This window comes from Cavia porcellus, unplaced genomic scaffold (genome assembly GCF_034190915.1).
Source record: "Cavia porcellus strain 051 isolate PalLab524CR breed Dunkin Hartley unplaced genomic scaffold, mCavPor4.1 scaffold_8, whole genome shotgun sequence".
In the NCBI taxonomy this organism is placed as follows: domain Eukaryota; kingdom Metazoa; phylum Chordata; class Mammalia; order Rodentia; family Caviidae; genus Cavia; species Cavia porcellus.
Window position 1 is genome coordinate 57,479,838 of NW_026947491.1, and position 24,218 is coordinate 57,504,055.

General features: G+C 39.0%; 1 protein-coding gene across 1 annotated transcript in view; it reads right to left on the reverse strand.

The window, feature by feature from the left end:
• Positions 1-24,201, reverse strand: part of Gns (glucosamine (N-acetyl)-6-sulfatase) — a 40,522-nt gene extending 16,321 nt beyond the window's left edge. The window contains exons 1-10 of the mRNA XM_003476111.5: positions 23,841-24,201; positions 19,046-19,105; positions 16,345-16,551; positions 14,508-14,573; positions 13,991-14,089; positions 12,282-12,449; positions 10,430-10,512; positions 9,425-9,543; positions 6,970-7,073; positions 1,116-1,217 (exon numbers count right to left, since the gene is read on the reverse strand). Of these exons, the coding sequence (XP_003476159.1) occupies positions 1,116-1,217; positions 6,970-7,073; positions 9,425-9,543; positions 10,430-10,512; positions 12,282-12,449; positions 13,991-14,089; positions 14,508-14,573; positions 16,345-16,551; positions 19,046-19,105; positions 23,841-24,035 (1,203 nt within the window). The 5' untranslated portion in view covers positions 24,036-24,201. The remainder of the gene's footprint in view (positions 1-1,115; positions 1,218-6,969; positions 7,074-9,424; positions 9,544-10,429; positions 10,513-12,281; positions 12,450-13,990; positions 14,090-14,507; positions 14,574-16,344; positions 16,552-19,045; positions 19,106-23,840) is intronic.
• Between the last annotated feature and the right edge of the window lie 17 nt (positions 24,202-24,218).

Sequence of the window (24,218 nt, forward strand, 5' to 3'; positions counted from 1 at the left end):
ATCAATGAGTAAGTCACGTATCATGCTATAACTCAGAAGAGCCACCACAGATGACTAAGCCAGTTTGGTGCTTAGCACCTCCCAAACTGTGCCTGAACACAGTCACATACACTTTTAGTGGGGACGAGGTGCTGCTGTGAATCATCCTTCTCTCCCCACGGCAGGCATCTTCCCAAGTCAGTGTGTTCACAGCTACACCATCAGCATTGGTTTAACATTCTAGGTTTAACTGTGTGCAGCTGAACCAATTCTGTAGTGGGTATTTAGGTTTTTAATTTCTTCCTTAATTTGCAGGTACTTTTCCATACATAACTGTGCAGGGTCGGGCATAGTAGGTACTCTAATACCTCTTGAATGGGTTTGTTTCCTCTGTATGATTATTCAGATGAAACTGTTAGCTGTGTGTACTGTATTCTGAAAGGGTACATCTTGTTAAACTAGCCTTCTGATAAATTAAATTGCATACATTTCTGTGTATATAATATGAATAATTTCTAATTTTTCCAAGTTGTGTAAATACTGGTTGTTTTTATTTTTTGGGTATTTTTATTTTTTGTCTTTGCAGTTTGCATGTGACACAGCCTCCTGCAGTCAAGCCTTTCTTTGACCAACTTTCTCTGAGGTAATTTTTTGCATTTACTTTGGCCATTTCTAATTCCCCTGTGAGATTCTAATTCACTTTTGGGGGGGGGGTCCAGTTTTCTAATTGTATATCAATTCTTTTTCTAACACATCATATTAATTATCCTTTTTCCATGTTGCAAATATTTTCTCCGTTTGTCACTTGTCTTAACTTTATGGTGGTTTTTCTAGGGCTGTGGTGGCAAACCTATGGCATTCATGCTGTAGTGGGCTATTTGTTAACACTGAAAGCTCTACGAGGATCACCATCACTCCTTAGGGACACAGAGGGGAAGAGGAATGTACAGAAGAGTTTGCATGTGTTCCAATCACTCCTTTTCTTTAGAAAACTCCATCCTACCATAAAATCAGAGAAAAATTCTGTTCTCTGCTGTTCAAATTTAATAGCTTTAAAATTTAGTCTTTTAGTCTTTACACACCTGAAATTTATTTCAGAGTTTTAGTTCAGGATTGGTTGAGGGCTCTATACTCACCAATATGGGCAGTAAGGACATTCCATCCATCTGTGTCTTATTCACGTTATAGCCAGCAATGTCCAAAATAGTAGGACCCAAGTCAATGTTGGCAACAAGCATCTATGAAAATGAGGAAAAAGTAAAAAACTGGCATAGTTTTCCTTTCCTACCTATATCAATGCTCCCTTGCCCGAACCACTTGAGACAAACAGCAGTCACTATTTCCATATGTACAGCCATTCTTTAATGTTACTTTCATATATTTAAATAAAACTTAAAACAGGGCTTCTACTAGAAGCTCCTGTGACATCTACTTTTATTCTGCAGAGACAATTATTGATGAGAATAAATCAGTACCTCAGTCCTCAAACACTTTTGTTTGGGAACAATTTTTCATAAAGAGAAGCCTTTGGCAAAATTTTGTTTCTGTTTGTAAATTCTGCACTGGGTGAGACACAGACACTACTGAGGCCATCTTTTCTGCACAAATACAAACGTGGCCCTCTTTTCCAGAATCACGGAGTTAAGATCATGAATCAAGGCACTTATGTATGTTAAAAAAACTCCTGTGGAATGGCCTTGTTGGAAATCATGAGAAAAGTGTTAGGTTAGGTAGTGTTTTCCCACTTGATTATTCAGATTTTGTTCATTAAATCTGACTTCCTTTGGACTCCCAGCACTTTAAAAAGCTTCCCAGATTGAATACTTGCTACTACTGAGAATAAACAGCACATTTTACAGTTTTTCAAAGTGACAACACTGCTAAAAAATGTTTGCAATAGGATTAAGACTCCGGGAAACTTATTTTAACAATACATCAACAAAAGTTTCCTTAAAGAAGTGAGGCATGGTGGTACATGCCTGTAATTGTGGCACTCATTGGCGAGTTCAGGGCCAGTTTGTGCTACACAGTGAGACCCTGTGTCAAAAACAAAACAAGTTTCCTTAAAGGGGAAATAAACACTGCAGAATTTAAAGAGCATGTTTTGTATTTATATCCTTTTTTTTGTTTATATGAATCTTTTGTGTACAATACTTGTAATAGAGCCTAAGCTGGCATAAAGCTCAGTATTAATACGGCCACATACGTAATTTAAAAATATCTGTTATTCACATCAAAATAAAAACAGATGAAATTGATGGTATATACAGTAACTCAATACATAAAAATACTACTATTTCAGCAGGTAAGATTAATCTTAAGATTATTTAATAAAAGATTAATCTTAAGCTTAAATTTAAGATTAATTAATTTAATAAAAGATTAATCTTAAGCTTAATTTAGCAGTGCTGTCACTTTGAAAAATATAAAATGTGCTGGTTATTCTCAGTAGTAGAAGTATTATTCAATCTCTGAAGCTTTTTAGTGCTGAGAGTCCATAGGAAGTCAGATTTAATGAACAAGTCTGAATAATTTAATAAAAAATTACAGTTTACTTTGGTTTTGGTCTTTGCCTGATAAGTAACTTTTTCTTATTTATTCCTTACCACAATCTTAGGATGCAACTCTCCCCCATTTTACAGATGAAGAAACAAAAGAAGTAAAACAAAATGAAGAGCTTATAAATGGAAAAACTTTCATTAAAAAGAAATAATAGTCTTCAAAGCTGCTGAGGAAACTTAAGGTGACAGTGAAGTCAGGAAAAACTAACAAACAAACAACTAAACCTGCCACTTTTAATTTAAAAAACAAAACCAAAAGTACAGACATGAAATACAAAACATCTTTGGAGCATTGTTCATCAGGGGTCTAGTTTCCTGATGGCCAGGATGACTCCCAGAGGGCCAGTGATAAATACATATCCTGGGTCTGAATCGATAGTATACTTCCACAGCTGTCAGAAACTGCATTCTACAGTAGACAATCAAGAGAGGCGATCCATATGTCACTGGGAAAAAGACTCACCACACTACGTCTCCAGGGATTACACAGATCTACTGTTACAGATAACTGTCCTAGTTCCAATCCTCCAGGCAAACTAAACAGCCTCCTCACCACTGCTGTCTGCATGTGAATATGCAGAAGATCACAACAGGAAAGAAGACAAAGTCTATCCGTAGCATGAAGAGTAGGAAGTCACTATTAACATGTCCAAGACAGATTTACAAGGAAAAGGTTAAACACCAAAATAATAAAACCAGAGAGACAGTGGTTGCTAATCTCAAAAATAATCACTTCAACAGCCGGCAGCTATAAGATGGGAGACTTTATTAATGTTTTGCGCAATGGAAAGACCTGTGAATTTCAGCATAAAGAGTCACTAAGATCTGGCACAAATGCCCTAAGCCTGTCATCCCAGTATTCTTTTTCCTAGATGTCTCCACTTACTGCATCTTCCCAAAACATGACGGATAAACTGTCTTCTAGGGTTCTGCCTTAGAAGCAGTCTCAAAATGTGCACACTATATCAGGAGATGGCCGGTTTCTTCTGGACACAGTAGGAATAAAGAATTCAAGAGACAATTATACCTGCTTCTAGTTTTATACAACTAAGCATTAGAACAGATTCTATGGACAACATGGAACACCAGAGTTTCAAGTTCCTAGAATGACACTGCTTTTTATCACACTTAGATTGGAAACAGAAAAAGCTTTCCTAAGACCCAAACAAATCATTCCATATATCACAGTCTCTCAGTTTGAAAATGTACTTAAGGATGCAAGCACACAGACATTTAAATGAAATAAATACCCCTAGAAAACCATGGGTCATGAAAGCAAGGAATACCAAGTGTTGAACTTGCTTATTTTTAGCTCTAGAAAAATGATGGTGCTTCATAATTACTGAAAAGAAGGCAACAGGCTCTCAGGAGAATACATCAGGTTTCCAAAAAGACACTTAAGCTCTGATGCTAAACAATTCATGAAGAGCTATTGGAGAAAAGCCTTAAAGCACACCAGAAGGAGCGCTAGGCTCACCGGTGAAAGGGACCATACATGTGTGAGAAGGCAGAGGACCCACCAAATCCTGGGCTGCTCCACCTGGATGTGCCCTAGCTCCAGCTTCCACAGTGAAGCAGGGGATCATCCAGTTCTACTCAGGAATGCAGGTGTGATGATGTCTCAAGAGCACAACTAGGGAAAGCAAAGGCTATTTTGTTCAAAGTCTTAAAGTGAAGCAGTCTTCCTGACTCCAATTCAGTTCTATTTTCCCTGGGCCATGTTCTGCCATTCTAGTTTTCCTATTAATGTTTTCCTCTCTAAAAATTCTTTTAAGAATTTTTGCTGCCAAATATAGAGCTAGATTAGTAACTGGTCAGGGAAGAAAACTTTGGTCAGCCTTTGGCATCCACACAGCACCTGCTCCAGCTCCCCAACAGCTGACGCACAGCGAAGTCGATGGGTTAGCCAAATGTGCACTGCTTTGGCTGTCAGGCTGTTGATGGTTCAGCTCATTCTGCCAAACATGCAACCCTATGTCACTCACACAGGACACCTGGCACTGATGTGACTGCCAACACGTGACAGGTGCCCCTGGCTGAAGCATTTTGCACATCCCCAGCTAAACCTGCTAGCGCAGCAGTATGACAAGCATGAGTTATGAGAACAGGCACGGTGCACTCTCAGTCTGCTCTGCCATTTACTGTATGACCTTTTGGTAAAATCCACTCAACCTGGTGTGGATGGCCCACCGAGCAGGTAGGTTAAGGGTTATGTATTCTAAGTCTAGATAGTTCCTCTTTCCTGGGACATCACAGTAAACAAACTCAAGAGAGAGAGGCCAGCTGGAAACATGTAGGAAGGGGACTGACCTCAAGCAGAGGAAAGGGTCCAAAGTGACTTCCAGGGAAGGATGCTTAAACTAAAGTCCTAAAGGAAAAGCAACTGGCCAGGTAGAGGGTCTGAGGTAGGAATCACAGACATAAGGAGTGAGAGAGATGGTGCACTGAAGAAAAGCAGTTCAGTACAAATGCTACTTTCTGTCAATCGAACAAGCCTAGCTTATTCTGTCTGTGCCTTCATGTTTACTGCTCCGCTCAGAGCACTCTTTCTGCAAACATTTTGTCACTACATCCTTCTCAACAGCCACATCTGTGCACAAATGCTTTAGAGGCTTTCACTTGCTGCTCCTGCTGCTACCGGACCAGGCTCTCTCCTCTGCTGCATCCAAGGTTCCTGGTGTACTCTGCCAGCAGAAGACACTTTACAGATACATGGTGAATGAACTACAGTGTAATGGTTAAGTGTATGGGCTCTGGAGCCAGACTGCCTACATTCAAATGTAGGGCTCTGATACTTTTTATCTACACAATTTTAGGCAAACTAGTTAACTTCTGTACCTTAGTTTCTGTAACATGGATTAACAGTGTATCTCATAAAGATTAAACAAACTGATTCAGGTAATACTCTTAGACCACCACCAGCCACGTACTAATAATAAATGTGAGTTTCTACCGCAATGGCTTCCTAAGAAGCAGGTCTCAGTTAGATTGCTCAGACAAAGCAGCATCTGATTTTACATTTAGATGGCACTGGAGAGAAGAAGAACAGTTTGCTTCACAGGCAGCCGGCTGACACATTTCACTGCATTCTCACTTGGCCTCCTTCGGTGCACTGATCACACGCATGCCCAGTGCCCCCACTTCTTGGAAATGCACACACTGCTGGCATGGTCTCCTCAATCAGCTCCAAATGCCGACCTCAATACAACACTTGTAAGATTTAATGACCTTCCAAACTTGCATGTCTCCTTTGAAAGAGCAGGCTTGTTAGAACAGCACTGACATTTGTAACAGGAGGCGAGTAGCTTGAGGGATATAGGTCTTTAAGAGCAAACGAAAAATTGAAAAGACAGTTATGAAGGCCAGTTTCCCTTTCTGCAAGAATTTTAATAGTACTTTAACAACAGCATTATATTAGGAAGTGAAAGGCAGACAGTGAGAAAGTAGGCAAAATACCCAATAGACCCAGAAGTCTGGCCCATGTTGATGTTCATTTTTCAATTTTAGCCTAAATTATGTATTTGCTCATTTTCTCTGATTTCATAGAACATGGAATGAAATTGTGAATATCAAGAAGGAGCGAAGACATATTGAGCAGAGCTTATCACTGTCTTCTGAGTACTCAAGGAGAGTGTTTTAGATTGAGGTGCTCACCACCTCTAGGAATCTGGGTGATAAGCATCAGGTGTGGAAAAGACACTGAAACCAAATGAAAACAGGAGCAGGAAAATGCGTTATATAGTGATTGCTCCAGAGCAAGAACCAGGGAAAGAGAAAAATATTAGTAAGGAAGGATCCCACAAAAAGAAAAGGAAGATGAAAGAAAAACGATCCTCAGTGTAGGATCTCTAATGCTTATACCTATGGGAGGTCACACAACAGCAGACATCACCTCGGCTGATCAGAAATGAGAACCTACATTTTACCAAGATGGGACTCACAGACACAGCAAAGCCTGAGGAGCAATCCCTGAGAAAAGTGGGTGCCAAACCAAGGGGCCTCTCAGAGTCATCTGTAAACTTAAGAAGGAAAGAAAAGCAGATGCTGGGTCCTTAACCACACCATGGAAGTCAATCAGATTTTTTCTAGATGATGCCCAAACCTATACTATATCTCTTTATAATTTTAGATGGTGATTTTCATAAACACTATGTTGAGAATCACTGTTCTAGAACACAGAGCTAGTCTAAAAACAGTCAAAGCTCATGCATGCTGATATGACATATGTATTTAGGAGAAACAGACTTAATAGTGGGTAGTAGGGAGCTGGAAAAAAAAATCATCTTCAAGGCTTTACCAACACACAAAATCTTACACTGATCAGCCTTCACCCTCACAGGAAGAACCCAACCAGCCCTCTTAGGAGAACAGCCTCATTTTCTCAGGCAGATGCCTACCTGCACACAGTACCAACTTCAGCCACACTTACCTTGCTTGTCTGATTTGGTTTAATCCCAGGTCCTCGGACCAGCAGTGGAACTTTGATATCGAACTCATACAGTTGTCTTTTGTCAATTGGCAAAGAAAACTGTCCTGAAAACAAAATGCATAAGGTAAAGATGGAGCCAAGACAAACGTGTGGTTCATATTTTGTTTCATTTAGTCAGTATCAGAACTAAAAATTCTTTGTTCTACTATTTCTCATTTCTCAACATCTTAAACGTGCTGGGTCTCTTATGGCTGTAAGGCAGAAAACCAACGAGTTGATGATTTTTCAGTAACAAATGAGAAGGGTTTCCCTGGTCTACAACAGGACGAATTGAGTAAAAATAATGACTGGAAAGGACTGAAACACAAATACATAAAAATTTCTACACCGTACTCAACCTGATCATGGCTGAATAAAGTTCTTCCAAATACTGTCAAATAAAAGGGTCAAAAATACGTATCCTGTTACTCCCGAAGGAAATGTATTTTAACATATCCAAATAACTGATAACGAAAGACCAGCAAGTAAATGCAAAAGGACAGAATCATAGAGTTGACATCTTGCAACTTCTATTGAGAGTAATGGATTTTGGCAACAATCACCAGTGGGAACTTCAATGGCAAATGTCCATAGGAAGGATCAGGCTGAAACCACCAGAGCCATCAATCAATGCTGGCATCTGCAAAGAGGTGCCGCTGAGGAAACATCTGTGCCCAAATACAGGAATTTCTGTCAAGTCTGTCTTGCTACCAACCTATAGGAAATGCTGAGTACATATGAGCAGAGACAGCCTCACAAGACAGGAATCTGCCAAATTCAGCATGTGGGATGTTCTAAAAGACAAAAGACTCACAATTCCCAGTAAACCAGTGGCAAGTGAAACTCAGGAGACCAAAAAATGAATAGTGTATGTGAACTTTAGAGCACGATATATAATAATTAGTCAGATGCACAATCAAATGATGAGCTGAATCACATGTGTGGTAGTCATTCTGAAACCTTTTTGAAAAAAAAAAACTAAGAAACATGTAAGAATGAATGAGGAATTCAAAAGACTGAGCACATATAGCTGAAAATCTATGCTGGAAAACAGAGGTTATTTTATTAGCATTTTTTTATGGTGCTGGGGACTGAATCCAGGTCCTCTGTACCAACTCTGAGTTACATCCTCAGTCCTTTTTCAGTTTGTATGTATGCATTTACTTAAATGAGAAAGCGTCTCACTATGTTGCCTAGACTGGCATCAAACTCCTGGGCTCCAGAGTTCCTTGTCCCTTACTCTACGTGGGATTATAAGAGTTACCTATACTCTGCTCCACTAATCTTGACACTGAATGCTTAAAAAAATAGGTTTTTTAGCCGGGTGTGGTGGCACAAATCTGTGATCCTAGTACTCCGGAAGCTGAGGCAGAACTGCTTGGAATTTGAAGCCAGCCTAGGATAGTGAGCTGAAGGCCAGTCTGAGCTATATAAGGGAGACCCAGTCCCATAAAAAAACAAACAAATACTAGACCTTTTGAAAAAGGAAAGGGACCAAGAGATGGAATGTGGGAAGAGGCAGAGGGAAACATAGAATATATAGGTCCCAACTACCCATAAGAAATGTGATCATTATGTACTGCAAACATGAACTAAAAAGAAAAAAAGAAAGAAAATGGGGAAAGGGGATCAGAGACAGACAGAGGAAGGAGAGAAGGGGAAGGAGAATAAATAGGATTAAGCCATGTTAGTATGTGTAACTGCTTCCTAGGATGAATGTAAACATTACATATTGCAAACATACACTAATAAAATAATTTTTAACACATTCACAATAATACATCAAATGACTAATCAATCTGCTCCTCTATCAGAAGCTTCAGGTACATTCCTTTCAATTTATAGACAGGCAAAGAAGAAGGCATTTGTAACCACAGAAGGTCCAAGTAGAAAGGACAAAAATCAAGGACATGGAACAGTTACTAGTTTGGAAAAAACAAACATACCCCAAAAACTAATTCTGTGAATTAGGAAGGTTTTTTTCTACAAGATCACCTTTTTTTTTGAGACAGGGCTCTACTGGGTAGCCCAGGCTGGCCTCAAACTTGCAGTAATCCTCCTGCCTCAGCTTCCCGAGTGCTGGGATTACAGGTGTACACCACCACACTTGGCTCTACTGGATTTTCTGTCCAGAGTATCTCTATCCTACTAAATTCTACTTTTCTTCGACACTGAGCTTAGTTTTCACTTCTTCCATACAGCCTGCCATTAAAATACAGTCGTCTCCTGCTCCTAGAACACCACATAATTCAGCAAATGGTTTCTCCATATGGGACTGACATAATCCTCTGGCAAGAAGCATTCTGATGGCAACACCCTCCCTCTGGCAAGTTCAGAGCTGTACAAGAGCTAGAACTCCGGCCACAGCTGCTTTTATTCCTGAAAGGTAACAGGAGTACCTGAGACTGCCTCTCACCTGTGTGATAGCCATTGTCTGAGGTAAAAAAGATGTAGGTGTTGTTGAGCTCCCCGGTAAATTCCAGTCTCTTGATCAATTTTTCCACAAGGTCATCAACTGAGAGCAGAGTTTGCCACCTGGAAGTGAACAGATTGGAAAGACAACTTTTGAGGCATTGGCTGAGGTATTGCTATCTTGACAAAAGGAGCAAACAAAATCCTCCCCAAAGAAAAACAAAATTACCCCAAAGGCTGAAATCCTAAATATCTATTCCTGAGAATCGCCACCACAGAGTAGAAACTTAGAGAACATAATTCACTCATTCCAAAGTTAGGTTTCCAAAGAAAAAAACTAGGTTTTCTACAACCAGTTGGCTTTATTTTCCACAGCTACTGGCAACAAGAGATCATAAGGAAAAGTTATCAATTTGGTATAGATTACTACAGATTGATTCACATAGGCCTGTGCTACAACAATGTTATGGTTGACAAACTATGGCCCATGTGCCAAATTTGCCTGTGAGCTGTTCTGATGAAGCTTTACTGCAACACAGCCACGTTCTGTCACCCTTTTATGCTACAAAAGCAGAATTGAGTGGTTGCAATAGACAGCACCTGGCCTGAAAGCCTACAATATTTACTAACTTTATATCTGGCCCTACAGAAAAAAGTTTGCTGACCTCTGGGCCTAAACTAAATATACTGTGAAAGAAAATAAACAGAAAAAGCAAATACATGGGTTGATTTCTTACTAGGTGACCTTTTCCATAAATGTGAGAAAAAAAGTTTCAATCCACTGGTTCAACTTAGCAATATTCTTTAATAAGTCCTAAAAATGTATTTAATCGGTTCTGGGTCGCTTCATGTATCTGAGTGCAAAAGCGCCACTGCTTGCTCCTGAGGCAGTCAGTGCCCCACCCACCTCTTCTGCTGACTTGCCAGTCTGCTTTTGTGTCAATGATGACAAGTGTGATGTAGTTCTCTATTCTTAAAACCACTTTGAGAAAGTAGCAGTAGCTCTTACCTTTTCCTAAATGCATTATCTAAATACTGTATTGAGGAGTTAGTCATAGGTGTCTTGGCTTGCCTAATTAACCAGTGCTTGTTCTAAAATTTTAAGAGAAAAAAAAATGTTAAGAACAAGTCATCACCGTCAAATTACTAGATTCCTAGATAATAAAAATGAACTGAAACCTATATGAGCAATGCCAGATCCTCTCTCCTTTCCCCCATCTTCCTTAAAAAGAAAGTTCTTAATTTATCATTTGTTCTTCAGCTTTCTATCCTCTCCCAAAACTATAAAATGCCTTTGCTCCTTTGTTACCATTAATAAGGGACTTTACTCACTGTCACTGAGTGATGAGCTGTCACTGAGCTAAAATAATATTTTAGCTTTACTCACTGTCACTGAGCTAAAATAATATTAAATTTAATATTATTTAATATTAAATAATATTAAATTTCTAATGTGGATCCTATGTCTACTGCAACTATGAATGGACAAATGTTAACTGTACCTTTCATTAAGTTTTGGCTAATAAATCATTATTCCATTGCTCTCTATTTTCCAACCCAATACTGATCACCTTAGAGCTCTAGGGAAAATCATACATCAGTTTCCTAAAACTTCCAAGTCCAAATGAGGAAGGTCCTTCCCATTTAAAGAGGTCATATTTTTAACAAAAGCTTTCCCATATAGCATTTATTTTTTCCACTGAGAGCTCATTAAAAAAACTCTGAGCAACTATCTCCAAAATTATGTTCCTCAAGGTGTTCTTTAGTATTAAGTTTGAGAAATGCTATCGAACATATCATTTTACTATCAACTCGTGTTAAAACAAACACGACTCAGAAGTGCTGTAGCACAGTGACTTATTTAACCAAAAGTTTCCAAACTTATTGGTCATGGCAACTTTTATTAACTCTTCTGGCATACAACATGAAAGTAAGACTGGAATCTTACTTTACATGGATAATATGGGCATTAAGCATCTTATTAATTTCATACCCAGAAATCTGTAGTAATGGGTCCAACTTCAACTCTTTCTTCCATCTTACAAGCAATTTAATTTTGTGTCTTATAGACACATTGCAGCACCTTCAGCCTTTGAACTAGGCATCTTTGAACAGCTTGTCCAAGGGAAGTGTAACCTGTTAAGCATGGTTTTGGAGATACTGGCTTAAGTTTTGTGAACAGAAAAACAGAAAAAATGGTGTATGGGAATTGTTTTGTTGTTAAAAAGGTAGCTTTTATTTAAATATGGACTCTCTAGATGTGGACCTGAAGTTTTAGGAAACTGGTATGATAGGATTTTTCCCAGGGATCAATGTCTTAAAAAGGAAAATAAGAGGATAATGAAATTACTTACTATGCAAGCCTCGGAGAAAGGGAAAATTAACCAACACAAGAGGCAAGTATTTGGGTTGTTGTGATTTTGAGTTGTGGTCTATGTACTGGCTCAGTGTTTCTATTCAACACTCCTCAACCACTGCCAGACCTTTTCTTCCTAAGTCTTAGGCTGCTGACAGTTACTGAAGGGAGGCTGCTGTGGGCTCAGCTCAGGCTCTGGGAGGGAGGAGAGCCAGAGGTTACCAGGATAGTCTTGAGTGACACTCCTGTACTCGGGGAAGATGGTACCCCTACCATTCCACACAGACTCTCCAGCTGTTTGCTGGGTGTGTGGCAAGAACCTTATCTGTATCAGTGAAGCAAATTCATCCTGTCATTCACACTAACATAATTTCTCTGACTTATTTCTCTAGCATTATCTCTAAAAGAACTTGAAAGAAAACCTGCTGCATGGCTCAAAGGCTTCCTGACAAGAATGTTACATTATACCAAATATGGCTTCATGCAGGGGTTAGGGGAATGCTACCATTCCGTGGATGTTGAAATTCTTGCTTCTTGGTGCAAAAACATTCTGGAAAGTCTTCTGGTATTGAGGTGCAGCTGTCCAAGGTGAATGAGGGGCTGGCGTGGAGATCATCATGAAGAATGGCTCAAAGTTAGATTTGTAGTCCAGGAAGTCCAAGGAGACATTAGCCTGACACATAACAAAGGACTGTCATCTCCTATCCTACCTGATAATTGAGAACTTAATAGACAAACACCCTCTGGTGAGGAGAAGGTCATTTTAGCTGCTGATCTTAGCACATGATCATATTTCATGGTTACATGCAAGCATGCTGTTCAAATAATGCATTTGTTTTTCAGACAATCAAAAAGTAGAAATGCATACCACTACAAGAAAGAAACTGCTAGCCTGATAACTTCACATGACCTAGAAATTGCTATTTCATCCATATGGAAAGAAATCATAATTTGGCCATTTTAGTATTCACATTAATGAAGCTTGGAATACCATGTATCTTTGATGCCTCAAAGAACTCTGAATAGTGGATTAGGTGGATGAAGTTATCTTAACTTTACGAAAATACACAGAAGATGTCAATTATGCTAGCCAAAAAGTAGCTAGGCTAAATGAATACTAAACCCACATACTGAGGTAGCTCAGTGGTAAAGCACCCAGCAAGCATGAGGCTCCAGGTTCAGTCCCAGCACCAGAAACAAAAAACCCCAAATATACCAACATCAGGGCTTCATTTCATATCAATTTAAATTCTTCATCTGCTTATCAGGACATACTTTATGAATATGGAAACACTCTACATGGATGTTCTCTTTCATTTTCTAGTTCATTTATACCTTCATTTATTCCCAGCATTAACTCCAAAGATACCGATAGCAATTATTTCCTATCAGCTTCCCATTTGCCTACTTTATTCCAGTCCAACTGGCTTCTTTGTGGTTTCTGAAACACTGGACAGGTACACGCCTGTTCAACCGGGGGCCCCGCGTTACCACTCCCTCCACTGCAGCACTCCTTCCCCTGATTTGGATAGCATACCTTCTCCTCCTTCAGGATTCTGCTTAAATGTTATCTAAGTGACTCCTTTCCTTTTTTTTTTTTAAACAGATTTTCATCTAAGGAAGCAACAAATGGGTAAATGTACGTGTCCACACATACAAGGCATACCTGAAACCTCTTGCCACAAGAAGGTTACCTTTCACAGAATCACTTTGCTTCACTATCTGTTAGAACAGCTGCTAAACTGTTTAGTAAATAAATGTTCTATGGAAGATGTCCATTAAGAACACTTCAGGAGAGTCCCAAATTCATGTGACTTCATTCTTTTACACACACAATCCAAAAAAGTCCCATATTCCTATGTCTCCACCCATATGAGGCCTATTAGGCTGCTGTCTTAACTTTTTAGTAAAACTGAGGTCAAGACTGGGAATCATTATAAAGCAAAACCTGTACAAAGTATTTTTTATAGTCTTAAGAAAAAGGGATTTTTTCCTAGAATTCCAAGAACATTAGATCTGAGTCTGGCTTTTATAATGTATGTACATGTATCTCCTCAGGAATTCTTAATCAGCTGGAAATATTCTTTGGCAGTTAGATTAAATCACTGTGCACTTATATTACCCAATACAAACAAGGAAGACTAGAGGTTTTCTAGGCCAAGTCTTCAATTAAATGTGAGCCAGATCTGCAAGGACAGAGCTCCAGCAACTCACCAGAACATCTGTCAGGTAGTCCACACTATAGTTTTCACCATGTTTCCGTGCCTTTCCATTGATGGAGAGGGTATAATTATAGTATTTAGAATTCTTTTCCTATTTAAAAGAGGAAGTAAAATTTGTTGTGAAATCTAAACACAATACGAAAGTCTAAACCCATGCTGGGCTAAACTATGTCTAAACAGTGATAAGGCACACAAAAGGCATTTACAAATTAATACTCACCCGGATTTTTTTGATGAGGGCTTTATTTAAGACTAACAGTTTTAGCAATTTCAATCATTTATCCTAGTTTAAAAGCCTCAGATGGACCAGGAAGAACAGTAAATTACATTGCTAAACCCTCTATAATACAGAAAAAACATCTGGAGAGAGTGACTCACCAGTCAACAGATTTTCTTTTACAGAAATAAAACAGTTAATGATAAAGCAAAAAATGTATGTTGGTAATAAATTAGAAATCAAACACACTTTGGATCTGCAGCATTGTGTATGATCATCAGTAATGACTCACCAAAGCATACCAGTAACTCCAGCCCAGAGGAACATGTTCTAGACCACCTGCATCCAGAGATCCATACTGAAGAGACAAGCAGGGCATTAGAACACCTCAGACATGACCAGGACAGTAACAAGCAACTGAGAATCTTAGGACTATTGCCTGAAACATAATGGTTGCTCAATTTCCCCAAACACACAAGCTAATTAAAAAGAACTCTAATCCCACCAACTTCTTTGGCTGGAATTGGCAATATATGGCTAGTGAACCAAATCTGACTTGCCAATTGTTCTGTACAGTCAGCATGCTAAGGGCTTTTTAAAAATTTTTAATTAATCAAAAGAAAAATATTTTATGAAGTGTGACAATTACAAGAAATTAAAATTTCAGTGCTCACAATTTTATCTGAACCCAGTCACTGTCATTTGTTTTCAGAGTATTTATCCTGCTTTAGAGATGCATGGCCTGTGAACCCTAAGACATTTACTATTTGGCCCTCTACAGAAAAAAAATCCATGTGGTTTATCACACATCATCAGCTATGTTGGTACAGCAGAGTCCAACTGAACTTGTGGCCAGTAACAACCAAAATAATCAGACTATGGACTATCGGGTTATTATTTCAGTTGTCCTTCTGATGAAATCTACCAATTTACCTGATGAGATAAGTCAGTGAAGAGACCACAGAATGTCCCCTCCTTTTCTCAACGAGCTTTAATACTGCTCATTTAAGGCAGAATTTAATCCCTGAGAATTACGCTACATCAGATGACCTTCCACGCAAAGTTGCAATCATTCCCTTTGTGACCCATAGTCCCAACTGTATAACCAAGTATTTCACATTCCACTTTTCATGACTATTTGGTAACTGACTCAATGTCCTCCAAACCCACAACGTTGCATATTTCCCCAACTACTGGGGGACGGGGTAGAATGGAAAATTCAAATCAGATATTGAGAACGCTAGTGACCACAGATAAAATATGTAAGAAAATGTACATCTTCTCTGTCTTCATTTCCAGTTTAACTGTATGAATTAAGTCTAAGCACCCTCAAATACGCTACTTCCAATAACCCTGGAATTTGACTAAAAGCTAATTCTAATGTGGTGGACTTGGGGTCATGAAACTTGGCCTGACAGGTTACAAAGAGGCATCACCCCTCCCTTAGCTGCCTGCCCCAGGCTCTGGGTACTTGCCCTTCATCATAATCTCTGTTTTCACCTTCTGGGTCAGGAAACTTAAAGCACTCAACTGTTAAAATTCAGGGAAGTCTTTTAAGAAATCTTTTGTTTTTGGTCGGGGGTCTTCTTGAGATAGGGTCTTGCTATGCAGTGCAAGCTCACTTTTTAGCCCAGGCTGGTCTCAACTTTGCATCGATCTTTGTGCCTCAGCCTCCCAAGTGCTGGGATTACAGGCGTGGGCCACCAGGCTTGGCATGACTGCTATGAAATCTGAGGAAAAAGCCTAAGACGAAAATTTTTTACTTGGATCCTGATACAGGGGAAATGGAAACAAAGACACCATGACAGCCACATGACAAGCAGAATTTCTGAGCCGAAAAGGGAAGACTGGCATTCTTAAACAGAATTTTTAAATAAATGATGAAACAGAAAAACACAGTATCTAAACAGAATTTTTAAATAAATGATGAAACAAAAACACAGTATCTAATGCATGTAAATATGCTCAAGTAAGTAAGTTCTTTTAGTGGGCAGCTTAGAAAAAAAATATATATTATTAAGAACCTTTTAACATGACTCGAATTGATAGTAAAGAAAAAGCAACTGGAGTTATATTAATTCCCATTGAAAACACTGTTACAAGAATAATGAACAGACCATGCAACATACCTCATTTAAATATTTCCCTGCAAAAAAAGTTTGGTAACCACACATGGACCTCAGTATTGCTGGGAAAGTATTTGGCTCCTGGGTCTTCTGCCACGATGTGCTACTGCAGTTTCCCTCCAAAGTGTTGTTAACAACATGATGATTATGTGGGTACTTTCCTGTCAGAATACTGGCTCTGCTGGGGCAGCAAAGCGCACTTGGCACATACTACAGAGAAAAAAAGAGCAGAAAGTAAGTTACATGAGACAGATGGATTTCTCATCATTTCTAAAGAGAATAAAAGAGGCTACTTAACAGTATAACTGTGAACCTTGAGTTTCTCACAGAATAGATTTTCTTTACACATGATGAATTTCACAACTCCACATAGTGGAGACACCAAAGTAGGTAAGTCAAATAGAGAAAATAAATTTTCTTTTCAGTTGGTGTCTTTCTACAAATTCCAACACATAGTATCACTTAGCAAAGAAATGGTATTTATATGCAAGGAACACAGTATGGCTGGAACAGGATCTTAACCAAAGATTTTAAAAAATGCTACTTCAATCTAATGGAGTACAGGTGTATTTCTTATCTATTTATCTAGTTTACCTACTATTAAACTTTCTCCATTTTACCCAGTCATGATAGTTGTACAAATCACCAAGTCACTTCACAAAAGTTAACACTGGAAGGATAGGACTGACCACTCAAGCACACATTTATACTAAAATCACATACTGTCCTTTGAAAGACTTAACACTATTTTTTACACTTTCATGTTGGATTTAGTTTTTTGATGCTGAGGATTAAAACCAGTAACTTGTAAATGATACCCATAAGCTCTACTGAGCTATGTGCCTCAACCTGTACTAGTATTTTTATTTATTTATTTATTTATTTATTTATGGTACTGAGGATCAAACTCACAACCTCACACTTGCAGGCAGGCACCTGTGCCTATAAGCTATATCCCCAGCCATGGCATTTTTATATACTAATGAGGATGAACATTCTCCACAAGCAAACTGACTACATTTATGTGAATAATAAGTCTGTTCATGTGGTTTGTTCTATTTTTGGTTTTTTCCTTCTGGGCTGTTGACTTCCTATTACAATATAAATACTTCATAAATAAATACAATATAAAGGCTTTACTTTTGCCTTTGACTTCTGTTTTTTTGGCGACAAGATCTTGCTATGTAGTTCAAGCAAGTCCTCAACTATGTAGTCTGGCTGGCCTTGAATTTAGAGCAATCCTTCTGCTTCTGTCTTCCAAGTGCACCCACCATGCCCTGCTGACTTTTGTTAATTTTTAAATCAACAATTCCTAATTCTTTTTCTTTCAGTGATTTTATGGCCACTAATATACTGCTTTTAGTATATTCTTACAATATTTTAGTTGGGCAGTCTCTTCCTTTGAAAATACAACCTTGACAGGTTTGACTTCTGCTATGCAAAAAATATTTTATTTTAAGGTAAGGGGTTTAGATGAGTAGCACAGCAGATGCTTAGCATGTTTTTTTGGCCCTGGGTCCAAAAAACAAAAACAAACAAAAATACAGAATCACTTGAGTCTAAAAAAGTATTGCTATGATTTGAATTAGAGTATTTTGCTTGTATTCCCACAGAAAATGACCTGCATGTGTACATATCAAGTATTTTTATTTTATTACGAAGTACTGTAACTTTATATACATAGCTCTTAACCATTTCTGGCCACTACCAGTTATTCCTAGAGTCTGTATTTTGCTATTATGATCTTTTCTCATCTCCTTCTGACTTTTCTAACTTTTTACATGGAAGACAGTTTTTTTCATTTCTATGTTGCTAAATTCTATTAAAGAATTTTCCAACAATCTTCCTGTATTTTCTAAGCAGAGAATCCAAAAAGGTGGACATAATAATTTTGACGTTTTACCAATAGTTTTATATCTTATTTCCATAAGATTTACGGCAATGACTAAACAGTGCTGAACATTAAATGAGAAGCATAAAGCCTGTCTCATTCCTAACAACAATGCCTTATTTCAGGTTCAGTACTGATAATTATGTATTACATACATCAACTCATTTAATTACAACGACCTTGATGGAGATTTTGGTAACTTCATTTACAAATGCAGACACCAAGAGCCAGAACGATTAACTTAGCCAAAGTCACAGAGTAGAAAACAGACAGAAAAAAATAATCAAAATGAGGCAGTCTGGCTCCAGAGTCTGTGCTCTTCAGTATACGCTGTACTACTATTCCATGAGTTTTCTGTTACGAAGCTACCTTTCATTCCTACACTTCCACTTACTGGGTTACATGCATGATTTTAAGTCACTAGTATTTTATTTTGGATCTCTGCATCTGTATTTTGCTATTACCTTTGTCTCAGTTGGCTACTGGAGATAAATGAAGTTTTACAATAGATAAGTTACACAGCATAAATATTACTTGACTTTTACAATCTATTTTCAAACTTCAGTGAGTTTTTAAATAAAATTCTCTATTCTGAGTTGTAGCACAAACTGGCTTAGAAAATACCTGCAATTAATCTTCAACTGATAGGAAGTAACATTTCAATTAAAAGAATTTATAGCACATTAAAGTCTGTCCTTTAGATCAGACATTTAACTAAAAACACCTCCAAAAAAATTATGCCAAATTCCCAGAACAGTGTGTATCTTCTTAGGACTTAAACACAAATCAAACAAGATTTGTTACAAAACTTACGGCACTGGAAAAAGTCATCCCCATCTCTCCAATAAGAGCCTTGGTTTTCTTTAATGGTGTCTGTAAGAGACGTAAACACCCATTATACAACTTCTTACGATAAATTAAAACATACAGAGCAAAATTATGTTGTTATATGTCACTCAACGTTTCATTCCCAGATAGTCACCTCTATCAACATTAAGCAACTGCCAAGAGAATGGTTATGATTCTGGACATAAACCAAACGAATTTGGTTATCGTCAGCTGTAGTGTATGGAAAAGTATAGGAGTTCATAACGCAAGCTGGGAGGGAAGCATTACCAGAACTATATTTGATGCCAATTCTAATGTAATGAAACTTGGTGCCCTTTCCTTGTTACCAGCCCTGTCTCCAGAGAGACATGGCAGATCTCTCTGTATGAATTTACCATTAGAAGCAGAAGTTCACACTTTAAGAAAGAAGAAAGACCACACTTAGATTCTGAAAGCCAGGCAAGTCCCTGAGCCTTAAAGACTGTCTCAAATCTCATACTCAGTGGTGGAACCCAGATACTCTTTCACTACTAACTCTCTGCTCCCGGCATCAGATCCTTCATTACCTCACGGTAAAGCACCTGAACCACGTGGCAGGAAACTGTAGGAATTCTGACAGGATGGAAGTCCATCAGAAATTACTTCATTTATATCTTTTTATTTTTTGTTCAAAGTGTAAAGTTCTCACAAATACACAGAACATAACTTCATCCCAAAGGACAAAGGTTTTCAATACAAATAATAGGAAAACTAAGAATCATTGCTCATATTCCAGACAGCCGAAACTACCATTATAGAGGCTTATTTCATTGTATTGAAAGGTAAGTCATGATGATCTGAAATACCTTTGAAATCTAAGACCATATTGAACAGTTTAAATACATTTTGTGTTAATTCCTTAAAGACTGACAATCTAAATAAATCACTACACTAATAATAAGAGCCTCATTTTCAACAATATATAGATTACTTTCTCCCATTCCTTTATATTAATAGAAAACCTAGGGAATCTTATAAACTCGAAAGATAAGCTTTGATAATTTCACAAGTAAATCCATAATGGGATCCCAGAAAGTGCTAGAATTGCAGAAAACCTGTGCCAATCTTCAGACATAATGTCACCATGTTTCCTCATAACATCACTAGATGCTATTCTTGGGGAAAGAACAGCAAGTTAAATGGAAGACTGGCTTGATGAAAAATCGAAGTTACTACTAGATACTGGAAGAGAAAAAATGAGAATGAGATGCACGCTGGGAAAAAGCCCATGGTCATGACTGAGAGTTATCAAACTGATCAATACGTAAAGAATTAACAAGTAAACAAATAATCATCTCAGGTAGTAAGGAATGCTAAGAAAATAAGCCAAGATGAAGTGATTGCACCTGGTGGGAAGAATGAACTATTTTAGACAGGTGGGCAGGAAAGACCTCTTTCAGGAGAGAAATCTACTGCCCAGAGTCCTGAGATAGGTCAGTTGTGCCAAGATATGGAAGAGGAGGCTTCCAGGCTGAAAGAAAACAAGAACAGAGGCTGCCAGAGGAAGATGAGGTACCAAGAGCAGAGACAAAGCCAGTATGGTAGAGAAAGTCCAAAAAGAAAAGAAAATAGAGAAAGGCAAGATCAGAAAATAGGACAGAGCCAAGTGACGCAAGGCTGCAGAGGAATTTTGATTTTCATCTAACAAAAAGTTTCTATTCCTTGCCAATAGTAGTACAAGTAATAACCATAATCTGTGCTTCATCAAACAAGTCCTCAGCAAGAAACTACATTACTGAAACTGTAGGACTCCACGCTAACTTGAATGGACAGAGGCCAGATGAGTGAAGGACACAGACATTAAGCCGCAGCCAATCTTACAATCTTGCATGGGAAAACTTTATGATCCCAAGCAAAATTTCTTCCATAAAACACTAATGGGTCATTTACTTTCCTGGTTCCATGTATTGATAACTGTCATAATTTTTTTTTTTTTTTTTTTGTCTTTTTGAGACAGGGTCCCGCTATGCAGTTCAGGCTAGTCTTGGGCTCACTTTGTAGCCCAGGCTGGTCTCCAACTAGCAAGGATCCTCCTGCCTCAGCCTCCCGCATGCTGGGATTACAGGCATAAGCCACCACGCCCAGCAACTGTCACAATTCTAAGGCTAACTTTTAATGATGGAAGTCATTTTGCTTTAAGCAAGGGCTATTTATTCTTCTATTTCGTAATAGCTCTTCCTCTTGCTTATGTTTGACCAAATATCATTTCTTCCTCAAATGAATGATTTTAAAAAGGAGAACTTGTGCTTCTGTGAAGAACAGCGTGTCCACTGCATAATTATGTTTATAATCAAGAAAAAGAGTTCTCTGGGAAAAACATAAGATCAGTGTCTCACAGATCATACCTGAGACAAATGCAGTGAAGTATTAAATTTTGCCACTACTTAAAGACCGTATCAAAGAAGACAAATATTTCACCTTACATCAAAACCATGTGAGGGCTGTAATTCATTGACCTTAGTCTGGGTGTTGACTACTGCTGACTCTGCCAACTAGAGCAGTAATTTGTAGTCTTTTACCTCAGAGCACTCTCTTCACACTAACGAAGAAATGATACATAAAGTCTTACATGTATATTAAAGACACTGGTGACCCCACCTGAACCCCTGACTATCACCCGAATAATTTCTGGTCTATGGACTAAGTGACTACACGGGTAGGAGTATGCGGAATAACATCTGATAAGTCAGAATTATTCCATTATTTTAGAACAGGAGAACAAACCTGGGGTTCTGTGATGATAAAATACTCAGGTGTGGCCTGTCCTAGCGCTATGAATGTTAGCCAAACTTCCTAACCACCTCTAAATTTAGTTCCCTTTTCACAATAATGGAAAGCATCTTCAGGAGAGAGCTCCTGTGATGACTGAAGCACAGCTATAAAACACCTCTTCCTCTGCTGGCTCCAACTAAGTTCTCGCACACTGTTCTTGTCCTGTCTCCTCTTTGGAGCTGTGTTTGACAATTAGTGGTAGAATATTCTGAAAAAGTCGGTCAGGATCTTCTTAAGAATTGAGAACATTAAGTTTGACTTTTCCCTCCACTCAGTTTTGGCTTTCTTCAGTACAGACATCTTTTTAAAAAAAAAATTCATTATAATTTAAAGAAGCAAATCAACATACTAAAAAGAAACCTCAAATAAACACACAACCACTCAGCAAGAATTGAGTCTTGTGAGCGGGAAGGTAAGTGTAGGTGTTGGAATAGAGGAAAATCTAGGAACGAAAGTAAGTCAAAAATTCGATCAACATGATTAGGTAGAAACTAAAAGGCCACCAGACATATGCGAAAGGAATAAAATAGTGATAAAAATGTATTAAACATCGGCTATAAATACTATCTCAGTTGCATGTGGTGGCGCACACCTGTAATCGCTGCACTTGGGAGGCTGAGGCAGGAGGACTGCCAAGAGTTTGAGGCCAGTGCGGTTTAAATAGTGAGTTCAAGGCCTGCTTGAAATACATGGTGAGACCCTGTCTCAAAAAATGAAACACACTATCTTATGTTACGAACATAAAGTGTATCTTTATTCTCTCTAATACAGATTAGAGAAAATACAGATTTTCACTTTATTCCACTCCACAGAAGAGCAAAAATGTTGGTAGTCACTCACAAACCTGATTTCACATAACTGGAACCAGTAGTTTGAGACACTGAGCTAGTGTTACCACACACAAAAAATTAGGAACCTCTTGTCCAGAGACTTTTCATAGTCTCAGCACTCCACTGAAAGAAAAAAAGAGAACTAAAGCATTGTTTTTTAAAAAGATGAGGAACAGGCTGGATCCAGGACTAGACCAGTCAGGGTTTTTGTGTTGCAGCAAGAGTTCAGAGTCTGCTGGGCGTAGTGGCTCATGCCTGTAATCCCAGTACTGGGGAGGCTGAGGTGGGAGGACCGTTGCGAGTTTGAGACCAGCCTGGGCTACAAAGTGAGCTCAAGGCCAGCCTGAACTGCGTAGTGAGACCCCATCTCAAAAAAGACAAAAAAAAAAAAAAAAAAAAAAAAAAAAAAGAGTTCAGAGTCTGTGTGCTAGGCAAACAAACTCCTTTTCATCTTCCACAAGGCATTTGGGGGTAAACTTTCTGAAGGTCATAAATCCCATAACTTTAAAGTAAAATAAATTCTTGGGAAAGAATAGTCATATGACAATACTTTTGGACCGCTAACAGTGTCTAATGCATCAGCCAAGAATTCAATTACACTAATTGAATTTTGATTTTTGCAAGGCACAAAAACTCTGAATAGCTCAACGACTTACCTGCCAGATTAGTTCATTTTAACACTTATTATATGGATACCAGGCACAAGCATTATATACAGCCACAAATGCAGAGAAGGGATAGGTCCTTATAAACTGAACTTGGCCTCTGATCCTCTAATCCAAAAGAAAAGGAATCAAGGCTTGTGCGCTCCTTTTAGGACCTGTTCCTCGAAGGTTCAACACAGTTTAACTGGCGTTCACATATTTAAGATGTGAACGAAAATTTTGCAAGCTGTAACGTCCAGACTAAAAGCACAGTGCTGTGCCTACATATGAATCATCCCAAAAAACGAAACAAGAGTCCTAGGCCCATCAAACCTGCATAAAGGGGCCTTGAGTTGCAGGCAAAACCAAACCCACCCAGGGTCGAGGCTGCTGGGGTTAGGGGAGAAGGAGCAAGCGGGGAAACGGCAAACGCGAGTCAGAAGCCCGCAAATCGGCCAGGAAAGTGGAGGGGCGGGGCAGAAAGAGAAGAGTTACCATGCCGCCAAGCACTGCGTCCTGATCGTCGGTGAGGAGGAGCACCACATTGGGCCTCCGAGAGCCAGCCGCCAGACCCGGAGCCTCCAGGCAGCCGCTCAACAGCAGGAGGAGCAGTGGCGCTGGGCTACAGGCGGGCAGGCGACGGTGACTGCCCCACCGGGGCCCACCTGGAGCCACAGCGAGAAACCGCATGGCTGACAGTGCTCGGGGAGTAACCCGAAGCAGAGGGGATGCAGCGACGCACAGATCACCGAAGAGCCAGGCCCCGACGAGCTACCGCGTGAAAACACCGCGGCGTGAAGGCCGGCAGCTGGGGTCAGGTTCTCTCGCACCACGCGCGATCACGTGAACTCGAGGCAGTGGGCAGGGCACGCC